The sequence below is a fragment of the Drosophila suzukii genome, assembly GCF_043229965.1.
Source record: "Drosophila suzukii chromosome 2 unlocalized genomic scaffold, CBGP_Dsuzu_IsoJpt1.0 scf_2c, whole genome shotgun sequence".
NCBI classification, from domain to species: domain Eukaryota; kingdom Metazoa; phylum Arthropoda; class Insecta; order Diptera; family Drosophilidae; genus Drosophila; species Drosophila suzukii.
In genome coordinates this window covers 20,048,339-20,074,920 of record NW_027255896.1, presented here as the reverse complement: position 1 = coordinate 20,074,920, position 26,582 = coordinate 20,048,339, and the positions used below count along the sequence as shown (strand labels likewise).

At 37.2% G+C, this 26,582-nt stretch overlaps 2 protein-coding genes across 14 annotated transcripts in view; both read right to left on the bottom strand.

Annotated features, from left to right (window-relative positions):
* Positions 1 to 308: 308 nt before the first annotated feature.
* Positions 309 to 1,759, bottom strand: LOC139354033 (transmembrane protein 65-like). The gene is made up of 5 exons (XM_070998275.1): positions 1,458 to 1,759; positions 1,282 to 1,323; positions 1,156 to 1,223; positions 896 to 1,099; positions 309 to 832 (listed from the first exon to the last, which is right to left on the bottom strand). Exons 1-5 carry the CDS (start codon positions 1,723 to 1,725, stop codon positions 737 to 739), a joined length of 678 nt encoding a protein of 225 aa, XP_070854376.1. The 5' UTR covers positions 1,726 to 1,759; the 3' UTR covers positions 309 to 736.
* A 2,881-nt stretch (positions 1,760 to 4,640) lies between these two features.
* Positions 4,641 to 26,582, bottom strand: part of LOC139354032 (transmembrane protein 65-like) — a 90,135-nt gene continuing 68,193 nt past the window's right edge. For 5 of the 13 annotated variants that reach the window (XM_070998264.1, XM_070998269.1, XM_070998266.1 and 2 more), the window contains 5 exons: positions 5,790 to 5,912; positions 5,614 to 5,655; positions 5,488 to 5,555; positions 5,228 to 5,431; positions 4,641 to 5,164 (listed from right to left, as the gene is read on the bottom strand). In XM_070998264.1, the coding sequence (XP_070854365.1) occupies positions 5,069 to 5,164; positions 5,228 to 5,431; positions 5,488 to 5,555; positions 5,614 to 5,655; positions 5,790 to 5,912 (533 nt within the window). In that variant the 3' untranslated portion in view covers positions 4,641 to 5,068. Of the gene's footprint in view, positions 5,165 to 5,227; positions 5,432 to 5,487; positions 5,556 to 5,613; positions 5,656 to 5,787; positions 5,913 to 21,645; positions 23,935 to 24,128; positions 24,355 to 26,582 lie in introns of those variants that run through there. The other 8 variants (XM_070998265.1, XM_070998271.1, XM_070998272.1 and 5 more) reach the window with 6 other exon arrangements.

Genomic DNA, 26,582 nt, shown 5'->3' with positions numbered 1-26,582 from the left:
TACCTAGCGTGTATTTATTTCTTTATTTGCTTAATAACTTTTTAATGAATGATTTGACTTGAACCATTTTTGGCATGTAGATGGTTATTGATAATAAGAACAAAGTCCCAATAACACTTTCACAAAAGAATTAGCGTTTTTGTCGTTTGTTGGCGTTAGAGTGGGCTCACCCCCACCCCCATGAAACAAACTTGCGCTGCGCAGGAAGCCCCAGAATCTGCCTGTTTAATCGACCAATAATATATATGATATAATACAACGTATACTCTTACGGTAGCCGATCGAGTAAATCAAAAAGACAAACATCATTTTAATCTAAATGAGCGACAGTTTTTAATTCAATAACATCAAAAGTGACAGTTTTGCGCGACTTAAAATTAAAAAAACTTTTTTTTGATGTTTTGTTTTTATTCCAATTGTTTTAGTTCATAAGATAGCCACATGTTTGCTCAACATATTCTACTACTATTAAAGCCATTGGTCAACTCGATGGAGATACCGTGGCAGCCAGTTAAAAAAACATGATTTCGAGAACAGCGACATACGACATTGAATATTGAAAAGTCCTATTCGCTAAATATTTTATAAAAGATTTGATTGCGATTTATGACAAAAATTCCATTTTTTTGATTGTAAGGCATGATTTAAAGAAGCCATGAAAAATAATAGGTGAACTCATAAAGACGACTTTCGTTATAATTGACTAGCCGATTAGGACTTTGTAGCTGTTATGGATTTAGTCTACGACATCTTCTTTATCCGTTTTCTCCTCCATAAACCACAGAGGACACATTCCAAGTAAACACCCTACAGTTATGCCGACAACACGTCCCTGGAAGGATATAAATTTTATTTGAACAATAATTTATTATTATTTGTTCTTTGGGTGACCTACGTAGCTTGATGACCGCTTGCTCGACTTCAATTCGAACTGCGCTGGAGTCAACTTTGGCTGCTTTAAACCCATTATCTGGCAGCCGTTTTCAACGTAGGTGGCCATGGTAATACCCAGAATATCGCTTATAGTGTTTCCAAGACCAGCGGCTGCCATCGTAGATAGCGTTATAAAGTGGCCCAAATAATATTCAATATATTCGCCCTGCAAATTTCAATAGCTAGAAGGGTTGACATGATAAGTTTGAACACAAAACTTACCGCCATGATCATGATAAAATTGTCCAGAAATCCGAAGGCGATAAAGGGCACTGCATTCACAAAAAAAACTACAAATGTATAAAGATTTTATAATAATTTGGTCATATAAAATTAAGCTTTACTTACTGCTATACAATTGGCCTGCAGTGGGTGGTGCTGCTGATTCAACTGAGAACGAGAAAGAATATGGAAAACATATATATAAATACCTTATAGAAACATGGATTCGGTGTTAGTCCAAGTGTGTTTTAATTTTTTGCGCAAAACTCTAGGCTTGCTGTTGATTTAGATTTAGACATTACCCATTTTTTTTCGCAGCCAATCATCAGGTACTGTACAAAAGGTGCCTGCTATAACATGTCCCAATTCCGTTTTATTGGAGAGTCGTCCGAAGCGAGTGCGCCAACTGCCAACGGCCAGTTGGCCTATACACTCGAACATAGATTGATGTGTGAGGTGTTGTAGACGGGGCGGTTGTGTTTTATTCCGGTGTAATTTTTTGAAAGTGTATAATTGATTGTATATAAATCGAAGATGAAAGTCAATACAAATATGAAAAAAAATATACATTTATTAATGATAACAGAACTAGAGTCTTAAAAACCTTATTATTGTGTTGATACTCATACGTCGAAACTAAAAGGTGTGCTTTAAAAAAATTAATCGATTTGGATAAAATAAGTTAGTCAGAAAAAAAATATAGAAAATAAGATTGGGATAGCGAAAGCTTTAATAACACCATGTAGTATCAAAAATGTACCCATGATTTATCAACAAACAATTATAATTGTTTATATTGCAGCGTACTTTGGCTTGTTAACTACAATGTCCAGATCTGATTTTGGCGATTGTTTATGTTTTTAAGGTAGTGTGACCTTATAGAGTTACACGAACATAACATTAATAAAATCCGGTCAAATAATAAGCCGCTGACGATCGATCGATGGCAAACCCGTAGGTAACTAACCAATTTAACTAATTAACTAACTGTCCAATTTATAACATATTTGCACGCCGATAGAAATTGAAAAATTAAATTAAATTTTTTCTGAATTCCGATTTCTTGGCGATAGAGTAAGCTGGAGCAAACCTGAACCCAACATTTAACTCTAGCCTCAAAAATGTGGACGCAAGAATATTTCCGATTTCGCAAACTGTCTCCACATAGCCGCGAAAACTTTAATTGTTATGCCTTTTAATAAATGTTCAGGTTTTAACTGTGGGTATAAGTGGTGATGGCCGGCAGAAGCAGCGCTCTCGACCGGTGGGCTTGCATTGCCGCTGTTTCTGAAGTTCTGGCTCTGCGCAATTCACACACATAAAATAGAACAACGGTCGACACCCACACTTCGACAGTTTTCGCAGAGCAACTCACTCACGCAAACAGATTCGAATATGTCATTTTATGCTCTGCTTTTGCTAGTCAAACAAAACAAAATCCCTTAAACACTGTTGTGGCAAGGTCGAGTCGGCTAGTGATTCTAATCAAGAATATAAGTGAAGGAGTAACAATAAGACATTTAATATTTTGCATATCCCATTCTTGTTTCACCCTAGTGTTAAGGCAAAGTTAGGTGTCAGGTCTGCGCCCTAATGGCATTGGACACCATCAGTGGCGCGTTCTTGCATTTCTTGCTTGGTGCGTAGTCGACTCGCCGACAACGCTTAAGTGTATTTCGAATTATAAGTTTCAGTTTCGATTAATAAAGAGCGGTTGCTCATAAAACTTAGCTCCGATGGTTCATAAGGACCATCTCTCTAAGCTCAAACGCACCCAACACTAAGACATTATTACCGTATAGCACACACAATAGATTTAATTTACCACTTTCCTACATGATCACTGGCCTTTTAATTATAATTTTAGCTATAGCTAAGGCTAGAGTTACTGACTACTCTCACTCGCAATACATTCCTATAAAGGCCGTCCTTTATTTGCGTTATTAAGGGAACATATACATAATTTTATGCATGCAAGTAACCTTACTGAATTCTCAATTGTGATGGACGAAACCGTCAAGTCGTCCGAGTTATTGCCAAAGTCGCATTTACGAACCAATTAAAATCCGTAAAAATAGACGGTCACACTGGAGTGTTTAAATAAGTTGTTACGAAGCGGGAATATGGAATATTTTCGACCGGAAATATTTTAGTGTGGGTCTAAAAAATATCTACTAAAGTAATTAATGAATAGGAAACATATTAGAAAAATATGGTCACACTGAAGCTCGGATTGAATATATATGACGGACGTTAATTTTGTCTACTTCAACAGAACACTTATTGTGAGCCCCTGACCCACTGGAGTAAACGTAATGAAAAAGCGTTGAAATTAAACAAATGTTTGCGGGATCTGTGAAGTCTTCGCTTATATATGTTTGTCTGTGCGTTTGTTTATCAACTCCACAAACTAATTGCAGACGTTTAACTTTGTTTAATTTCGGAAATAATTTAGTAGTAAGTGTAGGTAGAGAAACGAAGTTGAAGTGGACCGTACTAGAACTAATATTTGAAGCAGAGTGTATTAAAATATTAATGTATGTCTGTCTATACAAGCAACTGTAGAACAGTAAAAAGTGCAAAGCAAAATTTTATCAGAAAAATTAAAAAAAAAATTTTTCTGTGACTGCATTATTTTTTGCACACACTTGAAATTACAAACATATTATTGCAATATATGGGTATTAAATAGTACAACTGGAATTTCTCTTAATTCGTAGTTTAATGGTAAAAAATTGGTACTGCGGACTTGCAAACTTTTGGATGTCAATGAAAATATTTCGAGAGTACGCAATTGTGATTTTTGCCGTTATGTCGGATTAAATCTCCGAAATGGTCAAAAAGACGTTCTGAAATAATTACTGTATGATCGGCCAATAATAATAATAAGTGGAACTTATCTGAAGAGATTCAAGCCACCGAAGCTGGTGGTGAAAGTCCAAGCAAACTCCAGGTGAGGAAAATCCCAGAACTAAGGGATTTGGCTCTTTGTTAACGCTAAAAAGAATATAAACAATGTTTAAACAATGTAGGATTGTACCTTAAAACAAGGGAAAGCGCTATAGTTGATGGCCTCCACTATCAGATTATCGGTATTTAGTAAAATGGAATTCGACGGAGGTGAAGAAATGCATGCAGCAAACCGGCTGCTTCCGAGATTTCACACCACAAACACGCTACCTAGCGTGTATTTATTTCTTTATTTGCTTAATAACTTTTTAATGAATGATTTGACTTGAACCATTTTTGGCATGTAGATGGTTATTGATAATAAGAACAAAGTCCCAATAACACTTTCACAAAAGAATTAGCGTTTTTGTCGTTTGTTGGCGTTAGAGTGGGCTCACCCCCACCCCCATGAAACAAACTTGCGCTGCGCAGGAAGCCCCAGAATCTGCCTGTTTAATCGACCAATAATATATATGATATAATACAACGTATACTCTTACGGTAGCCGATCGAGTAAATCAAAAAGACAAACATCATTTTAATCTAAATGAGCGACAGTTTTTAATTCAATAACATCAAAAGTGACAGTTTTGCGCGACTTAAAATTAAAAAAACTTTTTTTTGATGTTTTGTTTTTATTCCAATTGTTTTAGTTCATAAGATAGCCACATGTTTGCTCAACATATTCTACTACTATTAAAGCCATTGGTCAACTCGATGGAGATACCGTGGCAGCCAGTTAAAAAAACATGATTTCGAGAACAGCGACATACGACATTGAATATTGAAAAGTCCTATTCGCTAAATATTTTATAAAAGATTTGATTGCGATTTATGACAAAAATTCCATTTTTTTGATTGTAAGGCATGATTTAAAGAAGCCATGAAAAATAATAGGTGAACTCATAAAGACGACTTTCGTTATAATTGACTAGCCGATTAGGACTTTGTAGCTGTTATGGATTTAGTCTACGACATCTTCTTTATCCGTTTTCTCCTCCATAAACCACAGAGGACACATTCCAAGTAAACACCCTACAGTTATGCCGACAACACGTCCCTGGAAGGATATAAATTTTATTTGAACAATAATTTATTATTATTTGTTCTTTGGGTGACCTACGTAGCTTGATGACCGCTTGCTCGACTTCAATTCGAACTGCGCTGGAGTCAACTTTGGCTGCTTTAAACCCATTATCTGGCAGCCGTTTTCAACGTAGGTGGCCATGGTAATACCCAGAATATCGCTTATAGTGTTTCCAAGACCAGCGGCTGCCATCGTAGATAGCGTTATAAAGTGGCCCAAATAATATTCAATATATTCGCCCTGCAAATTTCAATAGCTAGAAGGGTTGACATGATAAGTTTGAACACAAAACTTACCGCCATGATCATGATAAAATTGTCCAGAAATCCGAAGGCGATAAAGGGCACTGCATTCACAAAAAAAACTACAAATGTATAAAGATTTTATAATAATTTGGTCATATAAAATTAAGCTTTACTTACTGCTATACAATTGGCCTGCAGTGGGTGGTGCTGCTGATTCAACTGAGAACGAGAAAGAATATGGAAAACATATATATAAATACCTTATAGAAACATGGATTCGGTGTTAGTCCAAGTGTGTTTTAATTTTTTGCGCAAAACTCTAGGCTTGCTGTTGATTTAGATTTAGACATTACCCATTTTTTTTCGCAGCCAATCATCAGGTACTGTACAAAAGGTGCCTGCTATAACATGTCCCAATTCCGTTTTATTGGAGAGTCGTCCGAAGCGAGTGCGCCAACTGCCAACGGCCAGTTGGCCTATACACTCGAACATAGATTGATGTGTGAGGTGTTGTAGACGGGGCGGTTGTGTTTTATTCCGGTGTAATTTTTTGAAAGTGTATAATTGATTGTATATAAATCGAAGATGAAAGTCAATACAAATATGAAAAAAAATATACATTTATTAATGATAACAGAACTAGAGTCTTAAAAACCTTATTATTGTGTTGATACTCATACGTCGAAACTAAAAGGTGTGCTTTAAAAAAATTAATCGATTTGGAAAAAATAAGTTAGTCAGAAAAAAAATATAGAAAATAAGATTGGGATAGCGAAAGCTTTAATAACACCATGTAGTATCAAAAATGTACCCATGATTTATCAACAAACAATTATAATTGTTTATATTGCAGCGTACTTTGGCTTGTTAACTACAATGTCCAGATCTGATTTTGGCGATTGTTTATGTTTTTAAGGTAGTGTGACCTTATAGAGTTACACGAACATAACATTAATAAAATCCGGTCAAATAATAAGCCGCTGACGATCGATCGATGGCAAACCCGTAGGTAACTAACCAATTTAACTAATTAACTAACTGTCCAATTTATAACATATTTGCACGCCGATAGAAATTGAAAAATTAAATTAAATTTTTTCTGAATTCCGATTTCTTGGCGATAGAGTAAGCTGGAGCAAACCTGAACCCAACATTTAACTCTAGCCTCAAAAATGTGGACGCAAGAATATTTCCGATTTCGCAAACTGTCTCCACATAGCCGCGAAAACTTTAATTGTTATGCCTTTTAATAAATGTTCAGGTTTTAACTGTGGGTATAAGTGGTGATGGCCGGCAGAAGCAGCGCTCTCGACCGGTGGGCTTGCATTGCCGCTGTTTCTGAAGTTCTGGCTCTGCGCAATTCACACACATAAAATAGAACAACGGTCGACACCCACACTTCGACAGTTTTCGCAGAGCAACTCACTCACGCAAACAGATTCGAATATGTCATTTTATGCTCTGCTTTTGCTAGTCAAACAAAACAAAATCCCTTAAACACTGTGGTGGCAAGGTCGAGTCGGCTAGTGATTCTAATCAAGAATATAAGTGAAGGAGTAACAATAAGACATTTAATATTTTGCATATCCCATTCTTGTTTCACCCTAGTGTTAAGGCAAAGTTAGGTGTCAGGTCTGCGCCCTAATGGCATTGGACACCATCAGTGGCGCGTTCTTGCATTTCTTGCTTGGTGCGTAGTCGACTCGCCGACAACGCTTAAGTGTATTTCGAATTATAAGTTTCAGTTTCGATTAATAAAGAGCGGTTGCTCATAAAACTTAGCTCCGATGGTTCATAAGGACCATCTCTCTAAGCTCAAACGCACCCAACACTAAGACATTATTACCGTATAGCACACACAATAGATTTAATTTACCACTTTCCTACATGATCACTGGCCTTTTAATTATAATGTTAGCTATAGCTAAGGCTAGAGTTACTGACTACTCTCACTCGCAATACATTCCTATAAAGGCCGTCCTTTATTTGCGTTATTAAGGGAACATATACATAATTTTATGCATGCAAGTAACCTTACAGAATTCTCAATTGTGATGGACGAAACCGTCAAGTCGTCCGAGTTATTGCCAAAGTCGCATTTACGAAAGTTTTTAGAGTTCGAAACAGACCATATCCGAACTATCGTGTCCGTATTAGAAGCACAGCAAAGTATGACCAGGAGCCTAGATCCTATAGGCACGGCACTCAAAGTGGTAGCCGGCACCGCTGATGATTCAAACTTTGCAATGTTAAAAATGTCAGAGTCAAATAACAGGCAGGTGTTCATTAACACTGAGACACAAAAGCACATCAACAAGCTCACAGACACAATTAACAATAACGTCCTAGTGCGTACAAACATACGCTTCGTTCTACGAGCTGGCAGCCCACAAAATTGGCTCCCGAGGCCTACATGCGGTGGATACAGCACAATGTGAGAGCAGGCCATTCCTTAAAGGCTCATCACACTGGTAGACGACGGAAAACGTTTCATCAACTTTGCTGAGATATAAACTGACGGCACGCACCTGATTACATTTGAGCGAGTCATCCCCACTGCTGAACATTATCGACCACTCCTCGAGAGAATGAATAAGGAGGAGGTGAAGTATGCTGGATCTACTAACATTTGGATCGCTACAGGCTTGGGCATTAGCATCGGCACCTAGTGTTGAGAAGAAGACGAGGTCCAACATGTCGACGGTAAATTCAATATGACTGAGGGGGCCATAGTTCTAAAGGGGGAGCAGTTAAGGAGTGACAATAAGTCATTTCATAATTTTTATATCCCTTGGATCTTGCTCCACTCTAGCGTAAACGCTACAGTCGATGAAAATTGAACACCACGCCATCTGTCGTAGATTCCTTTACTTGCTTATAACTTTTGAATAAATGGCATGTAGATTAGTATTGATAACACTACAATACAAAATACGTTTTTGAAAATACTCCAAGAAGTACGATGGTAGTACCTTGTAAAACTGAATTGAATTAAAAGATTTTTAAAGAACATTTTTTGGTATCTCCGTCTTTTTCTTTATAACTTAAGATGAGCTCAACTAAATTATGTGATATATGTTTTAATCTACAACAAGAGTGAGATCACCCTTCAACTTTGCCGTGTCAGTCATCGATTTAATTTTGAATAAGAAATCAGGCACTTAGGATCGACACACGCGGAAAAGGAAAAGCCATATTGATTCTCTTTGGTTAGTGTGTATATTTTCCTGAAGTATTAACATTTTTTTGAGATTTATAATAAAAATGAAAAGTATATATAGAGTTTTCTATTTTGGTGGTCAAAATTAAACTCATTTTAATACTCCCATTTTTATTAAATTTTTTCACTAGACCTCTAAAACGATAGCAAAGCTATCTCTTGAGAGTCGCGGTTATTGAAGGTTTAATTTCATTATTGAACCAACCACTTTTTCCAGTGATTTAGATCGTCTTCTTGGGAATACGCGGTTAACAGCCGCCAATTCTTGTGATCCATAAAATCTAGAGACAGGGTATTGTGTTCCTTTTTTTTGTTTTAAAAACCGCGAATTCTTGCTATTCAACTAATATAAATATAATGATGTAAGTCCTCTTCTTTTTAAGAATCAGCTACTTTCCTTTTGTAATTTTTGCAAATTTTTAAGAGGTAACCAACTAACAATATCTAAAAATATACGTATTTTATTTAACTGGTTGTCCCGTTTGTTAAATAATGTTTATGTTTAGTATTTATTATAAAACTCAAAAATAATAATTATTTCGGAGTTTTATATTTTTTTTTAATCAAAAATGATGATAAATTTTTAACTTTTAAATTAAAACTGATATTGATTACGATTTATAAACAACTTAATGACGTAAGGCGTCTGTTGATATCGTTAAAATCGAAATAACCGTTCACTTAAGTATTGATCAACGTAAGTGGGTTCATGTTATTCCCTTAGGCAGAATTGTTAAACTTTTTTTAACGTTTATGGAAATGTCGATAAAAAACTTTAAAGAAATACCCATGTTATAGTTAAATTAATAATAACAAATGGGAAAACATAGATCGAAAATGGTGCAACTAAAAATATATATATATAAGATCTTGTATAAAATTCATTTATTACTTAAGTCTACGAGGGTAATAGCTGAATTCATTAAATGTACAAAGTGAAAATTACATTTTATCGAAAACAAATACTTAAAATATCGAATAAAGAAATATCTATTTTAATTTTTTGATATCGATATCTGCGGTCCATTTATTTCCGTGAAAAAGTCCCAATGTGAATGGAGGAAGATAATCTTCAGTGCACTCCTGGACAAACAAAAAATATTACATTTAGATACAATTCTAACAGCTATAAAAACAGCTTACCAATCGCTTTATAGTTTTTGAGTAGGTCTTTCAATCTTCATGTTTCCGATAAAATTTTATACAAGCAGTTTTTAAAAATTGAAAGCAGCTGCAACCACAGTTTTCAAAATTTTTTTCATTTATTATTTTTTTTTTTTTTTGTTTAAACTCGCACCTAATATTGATTTCACCAATTTCGGTCAGGATATCCAATATCGGTCGGCTGTTTTTTTAAATCATTGTAGATCTAACTATGTCTTGCATGAACCTTTCAGAGTATTATGTTCTGACTATAATAGACTTTGTCCTATTATCTCAATATCTTCCTCTCTCAAAACCATTAATATTAAATTTCATATCATACTATTTTCGTTTGTTTCTTTTATAAATATCAATTCTGCAGGAATCAAAAATTTCCTGTGGCGTACATGGTGTTTTAAGATCTAGCAATAATCAATAACATGTTAAAAAAAAAATTCTTCGATTTTACTCTCAAAATTTCGGTTTTTAATCAATTTTCCGCAGACAATGCAAAACAGGCTTGGATCATATAAACAATATTTTTGACTTATATTCATTTTCTGTTTACTGTAATACAAAAATCAAGGACCCTAATTATGATTTTTAAAATAATAATTATTTATTGATTTTTATAAAACTAATTGACAAATTGAGTGATTCCGTAATTTTTATTATACCAAGAGAGAACGCTATACTCGAGTGACTCTATTATTAGATACCCGTTACTTAGTTTTTCAATTGAAAATTGACAAAATTAAGTAAAAATGTTAGGAATGCACTGCAGGTCAGGATGGACCTTCCGCGCCACTACCATTGTTTTTCAGCAATTTAAAGTTTACATTAACACAATCGGAATTAGATAATTAAAATTTGTATTGAGTTTATTGGAGAGATAAAGAGGGAGACAAATTGCTTAAATTGTTAATTATTCAATAGAGTAAGTGAGCCGCGCACTCTGCTCTCTCTTACAGCCGGCAGCACTTTTCGCTTTGCCGCGCAGTTCGACCTGCAACTTTTTACACACACACATGCATTTGTTACTGTCTGGCTCTGACGTCATTGCTTTTCTTCTTGAAAGGTATATGGGCGTTAGAGTAGGTGAGGAATTGTTTTTTTAAGGTCAATCGATAGGTATTGGAAGTCCAACACATTTCAGTTAAATTTGTTTTGCCAGCCTCAAAACTGTTGGTGCCACAGATTTGCCCCGTTTGTGGGCGTTAGAGTGGGCATGTTACATTGCTGAAATAAACTCGTGCTGCGTAATCTGTAGAATCTGCATGCCTAGTCCCAACAGTCAGACGGACAGACAGGCGTAGCTAGAACGAATATATATACTTTGTGTTCGAAAACGTTTTCTTGTACCTGTTACATACTTTTCGGCTACTCTACCTTCCCTTTTACTCTAGGTCATATCTTGTTCTAAAGAATTCTCGGTTTTTGAAGATCCAATGAAGTAGATGCGAAAGACGGTGTCTAGGACAATTTGCATATTAATGGCCCCCACCCCCTTACTAATTAGCACATAAATGGTCCCCGCCCCTCACTAATTAGCATATTAATGCCCCCCGCTCCCTCATTAACGTATGCGGGTTTTAGGGCAATTAGCACAATCCATAAATAAACTGATTTTAACACGTCTAGATGTCATAAAAATGTCACGATCATGTCCACAAAGAGTGTACTTAATAGCCCCCACCGCCACACCCCCATGTGATAATACAGATCATGTGACCTTCTTCTTCATTGTGAGCAATTAATACTCAGCAGTTGTTATTGTGCACGTGAGAAAGGTCGCACACTTTCCCCACATCCCCATGTGACAATATTGATCATTTATTCTTTCCCTCATTATGAGCAATAAATATTCAGCAGGTGTTGCTGTGCACGTGAGAAAGCCCGCACTCCCATAGTATCCAAAGATTGTTATCTTAGAGGAATATGTCCGATCATGTTGGGGAAAGGTGTGATCACGTACCCTTTTGCCTTATTATCACATGTATTGATGTGCACGTGAGAAAGGTCGCACACCCAAAGTATCCAAAATGGTTTTCTTAGAGGATGTTTGTTTCCTATGATTGTAAAACTAATTTAGAAATCAAAAAAACCCCAAAAAAATAAATCTCACAAGTTAATGTTTCTCAAATGTGGAATATTTTTAAACGCAACATTTTTGTTTTTTCCCCATAACGTTTAACTGGTGAAAATTGTCTAAGATTCTCTCTCTTCCACAAATGGGTCATAAACATGTCATAAAAGGGATTCAAGCAAGAGCTATCGGAACATGCGTACCTGTCCATTACAGTATATATAGCTTAATCAAGAAAATATTTTTCCGTTCTCCGTATTTATTTCATTTATTTTATTATTATATATATTATATATGAATTTCTATATAATTATTTTCTGGCTCCATTCTCCGTACCTGTAGGCTTAATTACAATTAAAAAGTCAGAAGCATATTTTGTAGCTCATTATAATGGTAATGTTTTTATTATGTTAATTATGGTAATGTCTTATTATATAGTTAAAAATATATTGTTCATAATTGGGAAACTTAATTGGTAATTTTAATTGAAAGTCTAAAGATGCCTGAAACCAACAGATACGAATCTTTAAGGAAATTTTAAAAGTATCCAAGGAGTCGCTACGGGAATTTGGTATCTATTGCGATACTATAGAAGAGTTGGACATCCTGAAATGGCACTTGGTGGTTTTGGAGAGCGCTAACAACATCGGCTACCGACTCTTTGATATTGAAAACGTGGAAAATCAAATCACCGAGCTGATGATGGAGACAACAAAGTTTCTACACCGAATTGATCTCGATTCTAAAATCGAAAAAAATCCGCTGTCACGACTGCTACTGGAAGTAAGTTAAGGAGATCATTTTTCGTATAAGGGACTCAATTTCAGACTTAGAATGCCTTTTAATTTTAATTCCCATCCCCTTTCTGGATCTGGAATTGAACTACGTATTGTATTAGTTTTGAGTCTGTTATTCCATTTACATTCTTATGATTTATTTTTTCTAATCTTTTAACGATTTTTTATCGTTTGTGTTTACTTTTGCACTTTCGCTGTGGACTTCTTAGCAACCCTTTGTAACCTCACTATTTCTATTGTTGGTAACAGGTAAGACTTTGAGTTTACAGTTTATGAGTACACGCCACAGACTTTTTTTGACAAAGGATATAATGGATCTTTAAAGTGTGACTACAGACAGCTGTTTGGGTAATACAATTCAAGATAAGCTCATTGTTTTTAATTTTTTTTATCTTCTTTGGCCGTATATTATAAAACACGTCCCCAATTATAGTTTCTTATAGCTTTTTTATGAAGGGATAATATTCCAGGAATTTTTGTCATTACCTTGACCTTTGCGCCTGCTTTGAGGCATTTTAGCAATTCTTTACACATCCACCTTGTGTAATATAGGTAACAAACTTGACTCTGGGATTATGGTATGGTTAGCAATTGGCTTGTTTAATGAGACTTTAATTTTGGGTGATAAACTTATAAGTAAAACTCGCAGACCTTGTTTGACCAAGGAAATACTGGATTATTTAGGTGTGTATACATACATCTGTTTTGGTGATAGAATTTGGTATAATCACAGGGCTTCTTGTTTTTACTGCATTACGCCGGAACGATTTCAATTACTTTCCCAATTATAGGTAGTTGCAAATCGTTGACATATATATTTTTCTTTATTTCTAGACTTTTTATTGTAGGATATAGCCAATTCATTTGCCAAGCATTGGTCTTTACGTTCTGATGACAGTAATTTCTCGGCACTTCTCTACAAGGTAAAAACAATATAGTAAGCAACAGGCCACGCCTTAAACCATTTTAAAAATAGAACAATAGACCTATTCAACAGCATTTTCAGATCAAACATACCACAAACATACAAAGTCAGCACCATAGTACCAATCCACAAGGCGGAAGAGACAAAACATCCTATCGCCCTATATCGGTTAATCCCTATATATCTAAAATATTATCTCCAAAAGACTTTAGTGGTTTTGGATTTTACACAATAATAGGCCAATTTAAATCTTAGGGTTGCGGTAAAACGACCCTAAACTATTTAAGCAAATTTATGAAAAACAGAAAAATTCGACTACGCACGAACCAGACACACTCAACTATACAAAATCTTCAAAACGGCATTCCATAAGGATCCCCATTATCGGTAATATTTTTTCTGATAGCTTTCAACAGCCTAGCAGACATTGTAAAAAAAACAAAGAGATCTCAAATTTACTGCCTATGCAGATAATTTTAACATACTGATTTACATAACCCGAAGCAAATCCTTAAACTCCAAGTTAGACTCTCTGTTCTCAGAAATCATTAACTGCTCAATCTCTGGAGCATCATTGTCCCTAGATAAATGCAACAACTTACATATATGTAGGAAAACAAACTGCCGATGCAAAATTAAAACAAGCTTATGTCCAATCAAAACATCTAAAGAAATAACCATTTTAGGACTAAATTCTAATTCGCTTTAACAATGTTCGTACCCAAAGGTACTCAACATGACCACACCCAACAAATCAAGCAGTAGCCAAGTTGGGAACAGTACCAGGCGCTCATATGACACTGCATATGAGAATTGCTGATCAGCATATTATATGTCTCACTAACTCACAGTCTCATCGACTGAACGGCACACTGACCCGCCAATGCAGTCAGCACATTTTGCAGTGTCAGCCAACTACGCAAAGCCAACTACGCAAACTGCTACCATAATCATAATTCCCTGACCTACTTTACAATATAGCTCACTTCACTAATCATTACACTAAACTTCCGTGTTCCAAGTAGTATATAAACATGTTCCAAATGAAGAATAAAACAGTTATCAACACACCTCTTAACTCCGAGGTTCTACTTCCTACATCTGGGAACAGGGCTCGTAATACACTATCTCAACTAGCAGCTAACCACGTTAGCTCACCCTTAGCGCAGCTCCAGCATCGCCTGTGGTCCGGCATCGCAGTAACTATCGTTACCATTGCCGCGACGCGATCGTCCTGCCATCAAAGCGTCCCCGTGCCAGCGACAAGTGCTCATTACCCCCTTGTCCCGCGGTGTGACCCGGAAGTGTCTACTTCGGTTAGGCACAAACAACCAATATACCGGAACGCCCCAAAGTCTACTTTGAGGCCAATCAAGACATATATTAGCTCAGCTCTCTGCTCAGCGTTAGGAGCATTCCCTTTCACTCCAACCAACAACCTCGACCTTTAAGCAAACGTATGCCCCCTAGAAACCAAACTCCAGTTTGCGAAAGCCAAGCTTTTTTATACAGTAGTAAACTGCCAGGACACCCCTCTTTATCCCATAGTAAAGAATAAAAAATACGAAAACTTCGTACTCTAAGACTGCATCAACATCTGCTCCCATCTAGGCCTGACAATTACCCCGGTAAAAAAAACTACCAATGTCCAACCCTTAATGGCACATAAAACCTGAGGCATTAGACACACACCTTAATAAAAAAGAAAAAGCAACTACCCCAAAGAAAATATCTTTAAAAGAGATTTTAAATAAAAAAAAAGTATACACTAGTACACACGAACGGATCTTAATCCAAAGAAATTATTGGCTATGCGATAACAACAGAAAGCTCATCCAGTGTACGTCGCTGAAGCCACAGCAATCCTTGACGCAATCGAGATGTAGGTCTAAAAATCAGAGGAAAAACATGCACATTCACTGTTTCCCTGTCAGTAGTGGAAGGCATACAAAACATAGAACACGCTACATATCTTAGCTCTGGGTGCCAAGCCATGTATAGGTAGGCTGGTAATGAAATCATCAATGAAGCTGCTAGAGCAACTACAATTTCATCCTTAATTGCTTCACCAAACATAAATAAAATATACAGAAATAGATATTTAAAATTAACACTGCTCAATTATGTTCCACACCTGATTAATAAAACCTCCACTTGGTATCAAACCACGAATGTCAGCCAACTCAACATTGCTCACTACACAAAAAACCCTGCCTTTACCAAACTATCCAGACTGTCCCATGCAAATAGATTCGTTCAACTTCCATCGAAACAATGCAAATTCTGTAATATCACAGATACATTAATTATACATAATTTGAACGAATGCCCGTCCTTCCACAACAAAAGACCCAAACTCCCAAACTCCGATCTTAATAATCCAAAACCTAAAAAACATACTTGTCCTCATATTTCTAAAAAAAATCAACATACTAAAATAATTATAAGGCTTTAAGAAGACAAATCTAAAATTATTTTCTATTATTAAATATTAAACTTAAGATTTCTACTTGCCCAAAAAATTATATCCTAATTAAGTGTTATTTGGTAATTGTAAGTTAAATATTAATATTAAACCTTGTATAACTAATATCAGAGATATAAAAATACAAGGGCGAAAAAACAGTTTTTGGTGCATAAACTCTAGTTTATAAGATATGGACTTGAAACTTTTTTGGTTTATTATATGAACGTAAATAAAATTTTATTTTTAGTGGATTAAAATTAATTTTTTATTAAACAACTGTTAAAAATTGTAATTTTAATTGAATTTGTGTTTGCATGGTTTGTATGCAAGAAGAAATGTTTTTTTGTTTATACTTTGGTTGTTTATTTTGAATCTCTTACCAGACTAACAAAATGTGTTAAAATCTTAAAATATGTACTGCATTATTCTAACAGTTTGTTGAACTGTATTAATGTTAGACTGTCCTAATAATGGTCGCTGGATGGGACGGTCGTAACGACGAAGGCGGGAACAGCTACATACCATGCTCTAGCGAGGTGGTTTGAATGGGCTGACTGCTTTGTATATTAAGTTTACTCAAGTATGTCAAGTCTCTCTGAATATTTCCACTCCGAAGGACCTTGTAGTCCAGCCAATGCAGACTGTTTTCCTTCAGCCTTAGATGAGTTCGTTTAGCTGTAATATGCGTGCGCCTGGTAAGCCGTCTGTCGAGACTTACGCCAAAATATGTTACTTCATCTGACTGAGGAAGCACGGTGTTGTTTAGTGTAAGGTTTGGGCAATTTCGTCTTCGTAGGTATAAAGTTGGCCCGAGAACGCTGCCTTGGGGAACCCCAGCTTCGATGTTATGTTCAGCTGACATGGAAGTATTGCATCTCCCAACAAATATCCTGTCTTAAAGATATTGACTTGGCGCGTATTAGGGAGCATTATTTTGATGTTATGCATTAGGCCGTCAAGCCATACTCTGTCGAATGCTTGAGAGACGTCCAAAAATACCGCAGTGCAGTATTCTCTATTTTCAAATGCACTTCGAATTTCCGATGTTATGCGGTTCACCTGTTCGATAGTTTCATGTTTTTGGCGAAATCCGAATTGATGTGCTGGGATACTATTATGTCTTCGGAAGTATGGTATGATACGGGTTAGAAGGCATTTTTCAAAGAGTTTTGATAGACACGAAAGTAAACTTATCGGTCTTTGAATCGGTTATCGGTCATTATGATGATTGACTTTTTCCACCTCTTTGGGAAGCAGCGCAGTCTTGTCATCGCGTTGAACAGCTGGCATATGGTACCACCAGCGCATAGTGGGAGTTCTATAAGCATTTTTGGAGTTATTAGATCGCAGCCTGGAGATTTTCTCGGTTGTAGCTGCTCTTTTATAATTTTTATGACTTCGCATGGTCGAAATACAATTGGTTCGGCAATAGGAAAGCCGTCTGTTGCTGGATTTGGCTGGAACACATTTTTAAGGTGGGCAGCGAATGTGTCGGCTCTGTATTTGTCTCTTCGGGCCCAGCAGCCTGCAGGGGTCCTTATTGGCTTAACCGTTACTGTTGGAGGGCTCAGTGCACAGTGGTTGCGCCCATAGGACAAAATTCAAAAAATCATAACAACAAAAATTTGCGAAAAGTAACCAAATAGCCTCTAAAATGACCAAACTTCTTCATAACAAACCAGTTTTTTCTAGATATCTAACGGGACTTTCTAAAAATAGAATTGAAACTGTGAACACGTGTTCATTTGCAAAGCGCATCTGCACGCATAGCGAATTTTTCACAACAAAAGCGAACTTCAAAGTGTTCAGTCAACTAATTACGCTGTCCAATTTAAATTATATAAAATGGACTTTGAAGTTAAAGGTATTATTTTTAAGTTTCAATATTAATAAAAGCTAACATGTGTTGTCGTTATTTTTAAATTAATTCTTAACTTTAATATATTTTTAGTATCTTTTGTATTCGTGTTTTCTATGTTTACTAAAAGTTTTAACTGTGATCCCCCGAGATGCCCCGATTCATTTTTTATTCAGTGTATTTGTCAATATCTTATAAAATTATCTTATAAAAAAAGTTAAAGCTAGCTGCAGATACTTGCAGATGTGTGCGTAATCAACCATAAACTAACACCGTCTCTTTTTTTCTTCAAGGTCAAAGCAGCTGTTTTGCATTGTAGTTGTGCTGTGTCTTTGTGTTCGTCCTTAGTGTTTTATGTTTTTTTTAGGTTCAAATTTTAATATTTATAGCGTAATTTCTTTATTAATTTAATTTTGGTAGGTGACTCTTCTCATTGTGTCTTCACCCGCTTGTACATATTCAATTATTGGTGTACAGTAATCGACACTAATGCAGAAAAATTACGGAAGGCCATCGAACATGTGAACCGCAATATTGAAAACATTGGCTACGTGTCCGATATGAGCGTGTAAACGAAATGTATTGGTTACATTTGCAAAAAAATTGCTTCGTTTTGGACACAATATAAACGCAAAAAGGCATCAATTCTTGAATTCCAATCTAATTGGCTTAACGAAAAGGAGACAATTTTAATGAAACGCACTCCAAGTAAGTCTCAAGAAATGATCGAAACTGCTAAGCGTGGACGTCCGAAAGTAGACTTTATTGAGTCATCAAAAAGAACTAAGAGACGAAGAATTGCTAAGCTTTCAATAACTAATGAATCTGCAGCTTGTGACTTACGATCGTGTAACTTTCAATCAAATGCAATGTGTAGCAAAGCTAACATCGATGAAGTCTTGTCGCTTCTCATGGAGGCAAACTTGAGCAAGCATCAATATTTTCTTATTCGAAGCTATGTAAACTCAAAGACCTCCTTTGACCTTTTTCCAAGTTACGGTCAACTGTTAAAGGCTATGTAATTAACCTATCCAGACAAAATAACTGTAAGTGAATCAAAAGCTGAAGTCGAGTTAAAGAGCTTGGTTGACCATACTGCGAGGAGGATTGTAAAACTTCAGCATGATGTTCTTGAAAGCGTTGGAAGTGATTGCTCTGATAACCTTATTTAAATTGAAAAATGGGGATTTGACGGCAGCACTGGACATTCAGAACACAAACAGAAAGTCTGCAATAAGGATTTGAGAGATTCCAGTCTTTTTGTGACATCATATGTGCCATTACAACTTAAAACCATGGAAAATTATCCAAAAGATGAAAAAATAATTTGGAAGAATCCGCGACCTTCGTTTACACGATACTGCAGACCATTAAGATTGCAGTTTGCAAAAGAAACGGCTCAATTAGCTGAAGACGAAGAAAAGTATTTCAAAGCTAAGATTGAAGTGTTGAATGCCACGCCATGTAATGTGTCCGGTAAAGAAATTAAAATTAAACACAGCTTGCAGTTGACCATGGTTGATGGGAAAATTTGTAGTGCCCTAAGTCATACGTCATCTTCTAAGTGCTACATATGTGAGGCAAAGCCGACAGAGATGAACGATTTTGAAAATTGTTTGAAAAAGAAGGTTAATGAATCACGCTTTGAGTTTGGATTGTCTCCATTACACTCCTATATTCGTTTTTTTGAATACTTTTTGCATGTATCGTACTGACTCGACCTGAAGAGCTGGAGAGTTAGTACTCCAGAAGGAAAACAAGTACTTTCGACAAGGAAATCCCAAATGCAGAATGATTTTCGCATACGAATGAGAATTATTGTGGATACACCTAGGAGTGGAGGAAGTGGCACGTCAAATGATGGCAATACGGCCAGAGCGTTTTTTAAAAATCCGAAACTAGCAGCAGAAATAACGGGTATTAATGAAGATATTATAATCCGGTGTTCAATATTGCTGCAGTGTGGCATCAGGCTACAAAATCAATGCGGCAAAATTTGGAGAATATGCACTTGATACTGCCAGAAAGCTGATTAGCTTGTATCCATGGTACTATCTTCCACCATCCGTACACAAAATTTTAGTTCATTTTTCAGATGTCATAAGTTATGCACTTGTGCCGATTGGAGAATTATCAGAAGAAGCTGCGGAGTCAAAAAATAAGGACATCAAAATGTTTAGAAGACAGCACACCAGGAAGAATTCTCGGATTGACACAAACACAGATTTGATGCACAGATTACTTCTGAGCTCAGATCCTTGTGTTACTGGCCAAAGAAAGCTCCCACATTCAAAAAAGTCAGTTTTATCAGCATCAGTATTTGATCTACTCGATGACTTAAATTAAATATATCCAGTTATCATTTATTTTTTAAAATTTTGTTTTCTTTTGCTATAATTTGTATTTTTGTTTATTATTATTGCTATGTTTTTTTCATGTAATTTACACTTAATAATCCAAACTAACGAATTAATATTGGTGGGCGGATAATAAACCACTCCTCTTCCTCTTAAAATATTACTTAAATGTAATATAACTTAAATAAAAAAGTTTAAAACTGAAAATAGCAACGGGTTTGAAATTTGGTTCGATATTTTGTATGGTAGCTATAGGCTATAGTCGAGCTATATGTCCAATTTTTTTTTCTATAATTAAAATATTTTTATAGAATTTTGGGGAAAATTTTGAAACGATATAACAACTAGAAGTATTTTTGGCCGCTCTCCCCATACAAGCAGGACCACTGTGCAGTGTTGAGTGGGGTTTCCATAGTGGGAATTTTGAGCTGGATGGAGATAGTTGTTCTATATTGCGTTGTTGGGATCTGTCTTCTTCTTGTCGTAGTGCCTTGGTGAGTCGGCGTGAAGCTTCATTTAACTGTTGCTTTGCAGATGGCGATCGAAGTAATTGCCATTCGCGCCGCGATCGACGCTTTGCCAGAACTAGCTGCTCTATTTCTGCATTTGTGTGCCTTGTGTTAAGTGCCATGTTTTGCCTTCGTGGTGTTGCGATTCGATCCACTGAAGCCAAAACTGACTCAAGCATGCTTACGGTTCTGTTCATGTCGTCTTCGTCTATGGTGTAAGTTCAATGTGAGAACTTACGTATTTTTATACCCGTTACTCGTAGAGTAAAAGGGTATACTAGATTCGTCGGGAAGTATGTAACAGGCAGAAGGAAGCGTTTCCGACCCCATAATGTATATATATTCTTGATCACGATCACAAGCCGAGTCGATCTGTCCGTCTGTCTGTCCGGATGAACGCTGAGATCTCGGAAACTATAAGAGCTAGGCTATTGAGATTTTGCGTGCAGATCCCTGAACTTCTTACGCAGCGCAAGTTTGTTTCAGCAATGTGCCACGACCACTTTAACGCCCACAAGCCGCCCAAAACTGTTGCTTCTAAAGTTTTGATGGTAGAATAAAAATTTTAACTGAAATGTATTGTTCTTATCAAAACCTATGGATTTATCCAAAAAAAAGTTTGCCACGCCCACTTTAACGCCCACAAACCCCTCAAACCTGCGACGCCCACAATTTTCATGCTAGATAAAAAATGTTAACTGAAATGTATTGGTCTCGCCAATACCTATCGATTGATCCAAAAAAGAAATTGCGACGCCCACTCTAACGCCCATTACGCTTAAATCTGTCTACCGCCGGTAGGTGGCGCATTTTAATCTCGCTTTGCTGCTTGCATATCCCTATTTACCTTTGGTCCCTTTAGCTGAGTAACGGGTATCTGATAGTCGGGGTACTCGACTATAGCGTTCTTCCTTGTTTGAATTTGAGCCAGTTTGTGCTGTTAGAGGTTAACATGACGGGGTTGTCATTGCTAACTGGCGTTTGGTTTAGGCTAAAGAGTACAGGCGAGTGGTTTGATGATAGATCCGAGAGAGAACTGGCGCTAACCAGATTTCGTGGGATGTTTTTTGTAACTGCGAAGTCAATCAAGTCCGGCAGTTTTCTGGTGTCACTAGGCCAGTGTTTAGGTGAACCAGGGGAAACGCAGTCAAGTTTATTGCTAGGTTTTATAATTGCGTAATACGTTGTCTACCTTTCGGTACTAGCTAGCTTAAGTTTGTGCCGTGAAACGCCGTTGGCATTCCACAGTGCAATGCGCAGGGGAGCCATTGATTATTTTGATAAGGTGTTTTGGAGCTTCTTAATCAAAATATTTTGATTAGTCAACATACTGTGCATGGTCGTTCGCATAGAAGAAATGAATTCAACCATACTGTGTTGCAATGTGAGTATCATCGTTTCCATTTTATTTTTTGTGTGCTCTGCAGGTTGGTAAGAGACTGTAGGTGGTGATTGGAAATTGTACGCAGGGCTCGCATTACCCGATTTTATAACGCGTGCAAAACTTACGTTTTTATTTATAGCGGAACTGCTGAAAGAAGATCGGACTGCTGACGAAAAGAAAACTTCAGGTGTGGATTTGGAGGGTATCAATGGTGTGTGGTGAGATCGCGCTGTTGACACTCTTTGGTTGATAGGATTTTTTAACTCCTTGTATACTGGACAGCCTCTGTAGTTTGCTGTGTGGTCTCCTCCGCAGTTACTACACTTTTTGTTATTTGGCTCATTATTTAATTCACACATAGCAGAGGTATGCAACCCTCCGCAAGCGACGCATACAGAGCGGAGTGTGCCGTATTCCCGGCCATTTGCGCACTGGTCTGGGCCATTGCGTTTATGCGGCTCTTCAACCGTGATTCTGCGATGCAATAGAAACTGGAGATTGTAGATGGGATAGACTTCGTTTTCCTTGAGCGCCTTAGAGTCAGGTACACGTTCCACTTTAAAGAGAGGTTGCGGTTGTTTGTTTCGGTTACGCATATTTGAAACGGATTTTACGTTAAAACCTTTATCTTTTAGTGCCTGTTCGACTTATGCAGTGCTTACGTCTGGTTCGATTCGTTTTATGACAACTTGTTGGTCTTTACTACTTTTTATCTGGTAGGTATAGTAGTCCTTTTTCTTGGCGTCTAGGAGCTCCGTCAATTTTCTAAAGCTATCTTCGCTTTTGAGTTGGACCTTTGTTTCATGTATGTCTCCTTTAGTCAAGGGGATTACGTGGAAGCTAGTTTTACCAATCAGATCGATTATTATATTAACAAGGTTGTTGGAGTTTTTCTCTCGAATATGAAGCGGGGCCGGCCGCGCGTATCCAAAACTGCAGAAGGAATTTCGTCGGACTTGTCAGCCGAAAGTTCAAATCTATTTGCAGTATTGCACAGTTCCTTGGCTTGATGAAGCCCGATTGATTTTTGCGACGTTACCCATTTTCGTGTCCTGTGGACTTAGTTTTCTTTTAATGTTTATGTAGCGATCCATGACAGTCTGTATGGTCGAACCTTGCTTTTAAATTGAAGCATCTGTCAGTGCTGCGCTAGTTGCAGTTGATAAGTCCGCTGGCACAGCAGGTAGGATGATCGACTGAATCGGGCATACAGACGAAACTGATGTTGTTGTTGTTGTCATTGCATTTACAGTTGCTAATGACGTCACTGTGCTGGTAACCGTGGCCAGGCATGTGGGCAGTTGGGGTGAGGCAGGGCCAGGAAGAGGGGAAATGCATTTATCGCTTACCCGGCTTTGCACCGTCGCTGACATAGACGGAGAGAGAGCGCGCGCCCTTTCGTTGTGAATAGGCTTGCGTTCGTTGGAAGGTGTTGAGGTTAACTATCGCGGTGGATCGACTACTGCAGAAATTGCTGCTTCGGCTGTCGATACGAAAGAGAAGTATGCATTGCTCCGCGCCCGAACTTCGTTTGGGTTCATCATTTTAAAAGTTTGTTTTTTTTTTTGCTTTTGTTTGTATTTTAGTATTAGAAGCACTAATTAAAAACACAAAATAATAGTAATTTGCGACTTTTCATCGCAACAAGCATCTTTTCGCCGTTTATTTTTATTTTATATCGGGTTTTTTTTTCAACGATTGTCTTCCAGAGCACGAGAGAAATAAATGCACGTCTGCACTCGCCGACGTTCGCTGACAAAATAAAATAAAACAAAATTCTGTTACATATTCAGGACCCTTTATAAAAATTTAAGAATCACTGAAATTGTGCTAAATTTTTGTAAAAGCTCTAAAGATTTAACGTACTCTATTTCTATTCTATTTCTTTAGTTTTCAATTTCGTTTGGTACCTCTTCCTCTAATTCTATTTTAAAAGTGTCACTTACATCATCGTTACCATTTTCTTCAAGTGTGTCATCTTCGCACGAGTTTGGGGATGTTCCCCCGTCTTTGTGGCCAACCCCTGGGGACATGTTTGGCGAACCCTTACTAGATAGTAAGGGATCAGACGAATCCATAGCAGAATCCATAGTGGAAAACATCTACACTTTCTGGCGTAATATTTTCTGTCAGCCTTGAAAATTTTGTGCCTTGCTTCTGATGCACTTTCTTCTAAGGAGTCAAAAGGAACAATTGATTTTTCAATGATGATGTATTCATATACTAAAATTTTGTGTACTGTTGGCGAAATGGGATACCCAAAAGTAATTAGCCCTATACATAGTTAAAATTACAGAACAGACAATTTTGAATTTCTCTGAATGTATAGGGTAATAACAATTTATGGCAATCAGAATTACATGTAAGCGCTCTATCAAATTATGATTTATTCCTAATATAGCGGACAATTATTTTGGGTTGGAGAATGCCCGCCTTGCCGTATTTTCGTCATTGTCTCGATTTATCTACGTGAAGCCCCATATCATTCCAAAACGCTGCTTGAATTTTATGTTTACGTGCCTCCAATTCGATTTTGTCATATTGATTCGTATGTGGCTTCATATTAAACGTGTTGGAACAAAGTCACTTATATTAAGGAGGTGGGTGGGCTTCGCCCCACACATTGGAGACGATAGGATTTCGTTCCTGTTAATAAAGCTAACACCTTGCCGTCTATAAGTGTCAGGTGCCCAAGGAATTTTAAAAAAATTTCGCTTGATTGATAAGTATCCACGTATAAATCCAGGTTTTTGATCTGATTGTCCAAGTTTTCTTTTTCTTCTAATACAAGAGACGTTGTTTCTGCAACTTACGCTATTTTTAGAGGACGGCAAAATCTTATGGACTGAGGCGATCTATTTAACCAAATGACTCTTTGTTTCCGATCTATCATTTTTATGGGAATCATTGATGTAACAAAAAGGGAATCATATAAAGATGAAGACTCTGCAATGCTAAAGATTTGTTTGTATAAACTGTGACCAGTAGACCCATCAAAACCATAGCTAAAAATAAGTATACACTGAGTAACATCTGAAAGTATTCCACAGACTTCCTTTTGCATCAGTAATATTCGAGAAGCGGTATAATTCAATAAGTTTTGCAAGGAAACTTTGGCTTCATTTTCGGTACATGCTATTCCAGCTGGTCTACATTATTATTTCTCCTCAGCTATTTTTGCATAAGGGGTGTAAATTGGGGGTTCGTCAAAAGTCCACGATTTTCCACGAGGGGGGGAGGGGGGTTTGAGGTAAATGTCCACGTGGACATAGTAAAAATTTAATTTTAACCTTTATGTTATTTATTCCACTTTTAAATTTACTATTAAACTTCTATTTATTTACCATTTTTAAAAATCTCTATAGATATCCTTTTTAATAAGAAAAAAAAATTTTCAACGAAAAAGTCCACGTGGACAAAATGTCCACGAATGAAAAAGTGCTGAAAATTTGTCCACGTGGTTTATGGACGGCCCCATAATTCACCGTTCATTTTGGCGCCCAACGTGGGGCAGTGCTTGCAAATTTAAAAGTTATTAACTTAATTCCAAATTTATCGTCGTGAAAATTTACGGCCGCTGTAGACGCCTATTTCCTTATTTCTTCGATTCGTCGTCACGCTGAGGCTGTGAACGCAGTCAGCTTTACTCTAGTCGAATCGCAAAGCTCTTCACAAGAGCATCCTACTCATTCCCTTGCTGCACGCCAGTCGTTGCCGCTGTTGTCAAACTTCAGTTTCGCTGCGCGCCTTTCGTCGCCGCTGTTGCCAATCTTTAGCTCGTTCGTTGCTGCCGAAACTTCAGTTTTGCTTTTTCAATGAAAAAGTCCACGTGGACAAAATGGGAAGGGGGGGCGGGTTAGTTAAAAATCCACGATTGTCCACGAATGAAAAAGTGCTGAAAATTTGTCCACGTGGTTTATGGACGGCCCCATAATTCACCGTTCATTTTGGCGCCCAACGTGGGGCAGTGCTTGCAAATTTAAAAGTTATTAACTTAATTCCCAATTTATTGTCGTGAAAATTTACGGCCGCTGTAGACGCCTATTTTCTTATTTCTTCGATTCGTCGTCACGCTGAGGCTGTGAACGCAGTCAGCTTTACTCTAGTCGAATCGCAAAGCTCTTCACAAGAGCATCCTACTCATTCCCTTGCTGCACGCCAGTCGTTGCCGCTGTTGTCAAACTTCAGTTTCGCTGCGCGCCTTTCGTCGCCGCTGTTGTCTTTAGCTCGTTCGTTGCTGCCGAAACTTCAGTTTTGCTGCTCACCTTTCGTCGCCGCTGTTGCCAATCCTCAGCTCGCTCTCGCTCTCGTCGCTGCTGAAACTTCAGTTGGCTTCTACATTGATCGCATTCGCACGAATTTCGCACCAGGATCGCTGCTCGCCGCACTTCGCAAATTGA